The sequence below is a fragment of the Phyllobates terribilis genome, unplaced genomic scaffold (genome assembly GCF_046119375.1).
Source record: "Phyllobates terribilis strain yellow unplaced genomic scaffold, ASM4611937v1 Scaffold_2__4_contigs__length_985480577, whole genome shotgun sequence".
NCBI lineage: Eukaryota > Metazoa > Chordata > Amphibia > Anura > Dendrobatidae > Phyllobates > Phyllobates terribilis.
Window position 1 is genome coordinate 143,443,107 of NW_027362762.1, and position 9,249 is coordinate 143,452,355.

Sequence of the window (9,249 nt, forward strand, 5' to 3'; positions counted from 1 at the left end):
CATACGGTATTTGGCTGCAGTTTAGGCACTTCTATGTTTATGAAGCTGCATGGTGCTAGTGATTATACTTTTCGGCATCTTATACTGATAATGAGCTCTGTACTGAACACTTTTGTGTGAATGAGACCTGGCCCCTTCCCCTAGGCAGTTCTCCCCCTACTTGCAGTGGGCAGGATTACAAAGGGAGGAGAGTCAGTCACTCCCCTGTTCTGCCAGCACTAGGTATAAATTCCACTTCGCACAGTAGGACTGAGCAGCCAGCAGCTCTTTCCAGTGGTCATTGTGGTCCTTTGTAATCCACTAACTTGTAGCCATGAGCTTCTCTTCTTTTTCCACTTACTCTTCTAGACAACAGCGCCCCTTTACCTATGGCTCTCAATTTGCAGGGGGCAGCAGTGCTTCCAGTGTCCATGCTGGGGCAGGAGGCTCAGGAGCCCGGATCTCAGTATCCAGGGTATCTACATTGGGTTCAGGGTTTGGTGGTGGCTCCAGCGCTATAGCATCTGGAGCTGGTCTTCTAGGAGGTGTTCATAATGAGAAGGAGACCATGCAAGACCTCAATGACCGCCTGGCATCTTACCTGGAGAGGGTCCGCAGTCTGGAAGCCGCAAATCAGAAACTAGAGCTGCAGATCCATCAACATATGGAAAAGAAAGGACCATCCAAGGACTGGAGCCCATATTTCAAGATTCTGGAGGATCTGCGGAGACAGGTATGGACTTTTGTTCTATATATACACATATGTTAATGTCACAAACTGGAATTTACCATATATAAAAATGAATACAATATTAGAATTTTATAGCTGACTAACAATAATAATCTGTTGGAGGCTATTTTCTTAGCAATTAGCAATTCTTGGAATATAAGATATGGGTGATGCAGACTCTCTGGGACATAGGAGAAAATGAAGCACTTGGGTGTGGACAGGATGAGGTTAAGCGGATTCTCTTCCTGCCAGAGATGGAGAACCGCAAACAAATCATTAGTGAAGTGAATCCTAGAGCAAGGCTCCAAGGATTAATGTCCGCACGTCACTTGTTGAGCTAATCTGTATGTAATCTCTGATCATTTTCATATGCTGACCAAATCACTAAAGACATACAAATTAATAAAACCATTAAGACTTTATCAGAAGTAGAAAACTCAAATTGCTCATCACCTATGAAAGGGGCAGATATCAAGAACAGCAGAGGAACCAGAGGTCCATGTAAATGGTATTGATCTTTAGCTACCTGGGATTTATATTGCTTTAAAAAGGGAAGTAGCCATAGTATTACCTTTTAGATCAACCTGCTGTACTTTTCTAGTCCTTAAGTTTAGGGCTGATCTTATCTCGTCTGCTTGCAGGTATTTGACAGCACCGTTGAGAACTCCCAGCTGGTTCTCCAGATTGACAATGCACGTCTCGCAGCCGATGACTTCCGAGTAAAGTAAGTCTGATGTTCTGTTGCTCATACAAAGTTTCTTTATCTTCACAAGTAACCAGGTGATCATAAACTTTTCATATTCTATCATGTATGAATTATGATTTGACAAAGACATGTAAAATTTGCTTTCACAACCAAGGAAGATAGAGAAATGATAGGAGAAGGCAAAAGAGAAGTCTCTTTTCTAATTTACCTTCCTTCTCACATCAGGTATGAGTCAGAGCTGGCTATCCGACTGTCTGTGGAGTCTGATATTACTGGGCTGCGTAAGGTCATTGATGATACCAACATATCCAGACTGAACTTGGAGAATGAGATTGAGTCTCTGAAGGAGGAGCTGATCTTCTTGAAGAAGAGCCATGGAGATGTAAGAGATAACAATTGGTTGGTTGGCGTAGAGAGAGATGAAAAACCTATAACACGTGAGCCAGGCTAATTTTTTTTCTTGTGTTTTTGTAGGAGGTTAACCAACTCAATGCACAAATAGCTAGTTCTGCAGTAACTGTGGAGGTAGATGCCCCCAAAACGCAAGACCTTGGTAAGATCATGGCAGACATCAGGGCACAATATGATGCACTGGCACAAAAGAATCGTGAAGATGCCGAGAAGTGGTACCAGACAAAGGTAAGAAAATTATGTGGCCTTGCAATAACACATACCTTTATTTGACTTGCTAAAAAGATTCCCAAATTTCTGACCCATCTGTGGTTAATTGGAGCATGTCTTTGGTTTTGCACAGGTGGAGGAACATACAGTGCAAGTCACACAGGACTCCGAGGCTCTTCACTCTGCAAGGTCCACCGCAACAGAGATAAGACGCAACATACAGTCTCTGGAAATTGAGCTTGAAACTCTACGAAACCAGGTATAAAAATGAACATTAATCACCATACAAAGCATGGGTGTCAGAGTACCAGGCATAACGGCCGCAGTAGGGCCAACAGTAAAAGGTGGCACCACCAAATAACATGAGAAGCAGTTAGAATCACTTCTGTGGATGAAGAGGGCAAAATGGAAAGGACAGTGGAAAACTGGGGGAAGAGAGTAGGATAGCATCATAGACCTCTTACTTTTTTACTTTAGAAACCAGACACAAGATATGTATGGTCCTGCTAGTCTCTGTACTTAATATTGTTTCTCCATTTCACAGAAACTAAGTCTTGAAGGTTCTCTCCATGATACTGAATCTCGGTATGGTATGGAACTGGAGGCGCTCGGTGCCAATGGCCAGGCTCTTGAGTCAGAGCTGGCACAAGTACGCAATGACTGCCAGAGACAACAGCTTGAGTACCAGAGTTTACTCAACACCAAATTAAGACTAGAACACGAAATCCAGACATACAGACGTCTTCTCGATGGGGATGATTTAGAGTAAGTATCAATAATTTCGGCTACATGTATTTTCACTTTCATAGCCTATGTGAGTTCACAATCTTAATTTCTTTATATCAAATCCAATTAAAAGGCTTGACCAGAATTTAGAACAAAAAAAAACCTGGCTGCGATATTATAAAACAGTACCACAGTGTCCTCAGGTTGTGGGTAGTATTGTAGCTCTATACCATTCTTTTCAATGAAGCTAAGCTGCAATAGCATATACAATCTCTGGATAGGAGTTGGGCTTTTCTACTCATCTACAGTTCCTTTACCTGATGGGTATATATGAAAAAATGAAACAAAACAAATGGAAAATTCTACATACGCATTGAGTAAATGTAAAAATGTAATATATATTACCTTAGCTGGATTAATGCTAACCCCTAGGCCACTGCTGTGATTATATGTAGATCATCTCGTTACTTTTTATCTAAACTGTCTTACGCTTTCCATTTGTAGTCTCCAAGACGCAGTTTCAGTATCAACAACACAGACTGTGAAGAAGGTCATCACAACAACACAGAAGATAGTGGATGGAAAAGTTGTATCAGAAAGTAACGATACTCACGTCCTTCATTCCTAACTGAACCTTCCACCACCTGGAAGCATTATTTCACTGTCCGATGTATTTCAATAAAGATTCCAGGTTTTAAGTAATCTAGAAGTTGTGATTATTACTGTCGGGGCATGGCTGAATGACTCTGGGCATACAGCATCTCACGGTCCTCCCTCTAAAACTGACCACAGATACATTACATTTTATGGTCGTAATAAATAATATTTTATGACCTTCCCATGTACTCCAATATCAAACACTCGTTTAGAAGTTAGGAACTGATTTTTACCTTTAAAGTGGAGATTATATGCACAATTATTATCCCAATTTCCAATTAATTTGACCAATATCTGTCTAAATTCAGGTAAGGTGGGTTCACACCTTGAGGACATTTGTCATCTGAGGTTCAACCAAAATTGTGTTTACATGCAGAATAATGAGTTTTTTCACAGGCTATTGCAGCCTCAGCAGCACATCATGCTATGTAAACAGGACATATGCTGCCGAGAATAATAACAGCCTATGAGCACATAACAAACTATTAGGCCACGTGCACACATTAAGTACTTGGTGAGTTTTTTACCTCAGTATTTGTAAGCCAAAACCAGGATTGAGTACCAGCGTCTCCCCCTCACACACCACTTCCTCATCTCGCCCCCTATCTGTCGGTGTTCCCCAAGGCTCAGTTCTCGGACCCCTGCTCTTCTCCATCTACACCTTAGGCCTGGGACAGCTCGTAGAGTTTCACGGCTTTCGGTATCACCTCTATGCTGATGACATAGATCTACCTCTCTGGACCCGATATCACCTCCTTACTAACCAAAATCCCACTATGTCTGTCCACTATTTCATCTTTCTTCTCTGCTAGATTCCTAAAACTTAATATGGATAAAACTGAATTCATCATCTTTCCACCATCTCACTCAGCCCCCCCATCTGACCTATCTATCAACGTCAATGGCTGCTCGCTCTCCCCAGTCCTGCAAGCTTGCTGCTTTGGGGTAACCCTGGACTGATATCTCCGTCAAATCACATATCCAAGCCCTTTTCACTTCCAGCTGACTCCCAACTCAAAAACATCTCCCGAATCTGCACATTCCTCAACCACGAATCTGCAAAAACACTATTGCACCCCCTCATCATCTCCAGCCTCGACTACTGCAACCTCCTACTCTGTGGCCTCCCTTCCAACGCTCTCGCACCCCTCCAATCTATCACGGGTGTGTTTTGTGGAACCACTGTGCCACAGACCGCTGAGAGCCTGGAGGAGCGTGACTAAGTGAGCACCGGACTGTTTGCTAGAGCCTCCGATGGTGAGGTTAGACTTGGCTCCCGATGAAAGCCAGGTGCCACTCCAGGACAGGCCAACGGAAGCGCAGCAGGTAGAGCCAGTAGGACAGACTGGATGGTGCAGCAGGCTGGGATTGCACCAGAATGCAGCAGGCTGGGTTTGCACCAGAGTGCATCATGCAGAGTTTGTGTTATGTTCTGCTACCAGAGCTAAGGAAAGAGAGGAGATCTGTCCCTACGATAGAACCCAGCTTAATCCCTACGATGTAACAGGGGACCTGATCCTGCGATCAGACCTGCTAAAGTCCTAAGCTAGTCTGTACGGAGACCTATAGATGTGGGGAAGGAATCCCTACAAGTACTAAGGACTGGGAGGAATATGGGACACCTCCTAACAGAAATAGTAGCAGACAGACGAACAAACAAAATATATAGAACATAGAGGTCAGAAGACCAAGCAAACTAACAGAGCAAGACACAGAGCACAGGCTAGCTAGAAAGTAGATATACAATGCAGTCCAGCAAAGCCAGAAGGGCGGAGCAGGATTAAATAGGCCAACAAGGTCATGTGACCAGCAAAGGAAAAAAAACCTAAGAGCAAGGTTCTAACAGTACCCCCCCTTCTAAGAGGATCCTCCGGATCCCCTAGGACCAGGCTTATCAGGAAATCTCCTGTGAAACGCTCTGATAAGTCTGGACGCGGAAACATCATCCGACCTCACCCAAGAGTTATCCTCGGGACCGAAACCTTTCCAGGCCACAAGATACTGCAAACTACCTCTATACCGTCTAGAGTTAAGGATGCGAGAAATTTCATATTCCCCGTCCTCCACCACCGGAGGAACAGAGGCAGAGGCGTCACAATCCGATACAACAGCTTTTTTCAACAGAGAGACATGAAATACCGGATTAATTCTCCAGGAGGTAGGAACCTCCAACCTAACAGCAGATTGGTTGACAACCTGAAGCACCTTAAAGGGCCCTACAAACTTGGGACCCAATTTCTTTGAAGGAATCCTCAACCGCAGATTCCTAGAGGACAACCAAACCATGTCACCAACAGCGAACAAAACCTCCTGTCGTTTCCTATCAAAGTAGTCTTTAGATTTTCTGTTGGCCTCCTGAAGATTACCACGCACATCCGTCCAAACTCTCTCCAAATCACCGGAAAAATTCTCCTCCTCAGGCACGGCAGATCCCAACTTGGAGAACGACCCAAACGACGGATGTCTCCCAGAACAACAAAAAAAAGGCGAACAACCAGCAGAAGAAGATGTATGATTGTTCAGAGCAAATTCAGCAAGTGGCAGAAACTCAGACCACCCCTCATGATTGTCTGCCACAAAACAACGCAAGAACTGCTCAACATCCTGGTTTTTCCTTTCTGTCTGGCCATTAGATTCAGGATGATATCCGGACGAGAACGACAAATGAACTCCCAACCTATCACAAAAGGCACGCCAAAAACGAGCCACGAACTGAGGACCCCTATCAGAAACAATGTCAGTAGGAACGCCATGAAGTCTGACAATTTCCTTGACAAAGGCCTTAGCGAGAGTTTTAGCGCAGGGCAGTTTGACAAAAGGAACCAAGTGACACATCTTGCTAAAACGGTCCACGACCACCCAGATGACAGTAAAACCCTCAGAGGGGGGAAGGTCAGTTATAAAGTCCATAGCCAAATGTGTCCAAGGAGCACTGGGAACCTCCAAAGGACAAAGCAACCCCGCAGCAGGAGTATGTGAGGACTTAGATCTAGCACATATAGTACATTGACGCACCCACTTAATGACTTCCTTCTGCCATCCAGGCCACCAAAAACTGCGACCCACCAGTCTCTTGGTCTCAGAGATTCCGGGATGACCTGCCAACCGAGATTCGTGACACTCAACAAACAAATCTCTCCTAAAGGTCCCAGGCACAAACAACCTCCCATGAGGAGTGTTAGAAGGGGCATTCTCCTGTGCTTTAAGAATCTCATTTTCCAAAACGGAGTCCAAAGCAGCTATCACAACACCTTCTTGTAAAATGTTCTCCTCTTTCTCAGCACCGACTATGGGAGAAAAACTGCGAGACAAGGCATCCGCCTTAACATTCTTAGTACCAGGGATGTAAATAACGGAGAAATTAAACCGCGAGAAAAACAGTGCCCACCTAGCCTGACGGGCATTCAGGCGCTTGGCAGCATCAAGATATATCAGATTTTTATGATCCGTAAGAACCTGAACGGGAAATTCCGCACCTTCCAAGAAGTGGCGCCAGTGTTCAAATGCGAGTTTAATAGCCAATAATTCCCGATTACCAATATCGTAATTCAGTTCAGTCTCCGAAAATTTTTTTGAAAAAAAGGCACAGGGATGTAATCCATCCCCGTTATCCTGAGACAATACTGAGCCAACCCCCACAGAGGAAGCATCAACCTCAACCAAAAACGGCCTAGTAACATCAGGCTGCATAAGGATGGGAGCAGAGGTGAACCTCTCCTTGAGATACACAAAAGCTTCAATGGCCTCAGAAGACCACTGAACCGCATCAGCACCTTTCCTGGTGAGATCAGTCAGAGGTTTGACAATACTAGAAAAATTTTTTATGAATTTTCTGTAGTAATTGGCGAAACCCAAAAACCTCTGTATCGATTTCAAACCAATAAGCCTAGGCCATTCCTGCACAGCCTGAACCTTAACCGGATCCATCTCAAAACCTTTGCTGGAGATAATGTAGCCCAAAAAACTAATTCTCTGTACAGCGAACTCACATTTCTCCAGCTTAGCAAAAAGCGAATTGTCCATTAATAACTGTAATACCTCACGCACGCTCCGCCAATGAGACTCCAGATCCGGCGAATAAATCAAAATGTCATCCAAATACACAACCACATTTTTGCCGATCAAAGGTCTAAGGATGTCATTAATCAGATTCTGAAAAAATGCAGGAGCATTAGTAAGACCAAAAGGCATAACCAGATTCTCAAAATGACCCACAGGAGTGTTAAAAGCAGTCTTCCATTTGTCACCCTCCTTCATGCGCAACAGATTGTATGCCCCCTTAAGGTCAATTTTAGAGAACCACTTGGCCCCCAATAACTGGTTAAACAGATCAGGAATCAATGGCAGTGGGTAAGGATTGCGTACAGTAATTTTGTTAATCTCACGAAAATCCAGACAAGGACGTAAACCGCCGTCCTTTTTTTTTACAAAAAAAAATCCAACCGCCACAGGAGACTTAGAGGGCCTAATGTGACCGGCGGCCAAACTTGTCTGTATGTATTCCTCCAAAGCCTTCCTCTCAGGAATAGTAAGGTTAAATAAACGACTTTTAGGAAGAGTCGCTCCAGGGACAAATTCAATAGAACAATCATAGTCTCTATGGGGAGGCAAAACCTGCGATTCCTTCTCAGAAAAAACTCTCCAAAAATCCTGAATAGGAACAGGCAATTCTCCCCTATCCAAAGCTGCAATACGCCCGTTACAACACTTGTCATAACATTTATGGCTCCAGGATTTAATTTCACTGGTAGACCAATCCAGTACAGGATTGTGAAATTTTAACCAGGGCAATCCCAATATTACTGGAGAAGGCAAGTTATTCAACACTACCAAATCCAATTTCTCATGGTGAACACCATTAATAGTGAGAGGAAATTCACAGACCTTGAGAGTAATATTCTTCAAAGGGGAACCATCCACAGAAACCACAGCAATGGGGGATGATAAAGGTTCAGGTTTTAAATTGAGTCTTTCCACGAATCCCCCATCAATTACATTCAGAGTAGACCCGCAATCAACAAACACCTGAAATTCCATTAATTTTTTCTGAGCAATCGTGGAAGCAGCTAAAAATATACCCTTGGAATTTAAACAGGCAATACGGGCGTGACTGACCATTTTTTTTTCTTTCTTCATACGAAGCTCACAGCCTTTAATCAAATGACCAGATTTTCCGCAATAGAAACACAAGCCTTCAGAAAATCGACGGTCTTTTTCTTGAGAGCGAGGTGCCACCGATCCAATCTCCATCGGTTCACCACTGTTAGTACACACATTCTCATAACCAGAAACTGACATAGCAGAGGATTTGCTCTCATTAACCCTTGCACGCAGTCTTCTATCCACCCGTATAGCTAATTGCATAGCCTGTTGCAAATCTTCAGGTGTAGGATAAGCAATTAGCAGGTCTTTAACCCTTTCACTGAGCCCAGCAAGAAATAGACTTTTCAGAGCAGAATCGTTCCACCCTGTTTGAGTAGACCAACGACGGAAATGAGTACAATATTTTTCCACATTACCTGATCCCTGTTTTAAACGTCTCAACTCAGTCTCAGCTGATGCGACACGGTCAGGATCATCATATAATAGTCCCAAAGCAGAAAAAAACTATCCACTGATCTAAAGCATGTATCACTAGGTTGCAAAGAAAAGGCCCACTCCTGAGGCTCTTTGCGCAAAAGTGACATTATGAACCCTACGCGCTGGGATTCATCCCCAGAGGACTTAGGTCTCAAATGAAAATACAATAAGCAAGCATTTTTAAATGAAAAAAATTCTCGGTGTTCACCAAAAAATAAATCCGGCAAACATACCTTAGGCTCCAAGAAAT

The 9,249-nt window shown here is 43.6% G+C and overlaps 1 protein-coding gene across 1 annotated transcript; it reads left to right on the forward strand.

The window, feature by feature from the left end:
- The first annotated feature begins 213 nt into the window (after positions 1-213).
- Positions 214-3,464, forward strand: KRT18 (keratin 18). Its single transcript, XM_073662922.1, has 7 exons — positions 214-712; positions 1,351-1,433; positions 1,641-1,797; positions 1,890-2,054; positions 2,170-2,295; positions 2,581-2,801; positions 3,267-3,464. Exons 1-7 carry the CDS (start codon positions 314-316, stop codon positions 3,388-3,390), a joined length of 1,275 nt encoding a protein of 424 aa, XP_073519023.1. The 5' UTR covers positions 214-313; the 3' UTR covers positions 3,391-3,464.
- The last annotated feature ends 5,785 nt before the right edge of the window (positions 3,465-9,249 follow it).

Excerpts from the sequence above, each read along its gene's own strand:
- KRT18 (XM_073662922.1), top strand. The coding sequence starts at position 314 with ATGAGCTTCTCTTCTTTTTCCACTTACTCTTCTAGACAACAGCGCCCC. Across the intron at positions 1,798-1,889 it reads TGAAGAAGAGCCATGGAGAT|GAGGTTAACCAACTCAATGC; the intron begins GTAAGAGATAAC and ends GTGTTTTTGTAG. Across the intron at positions 2,055-2,169 it reads AGAAGTGGTACCAGACAAAG|GTGGAGGAACATACAGTGCA; the intron begins GTAAGAAAATTA and ends GGTTTTGCACAG.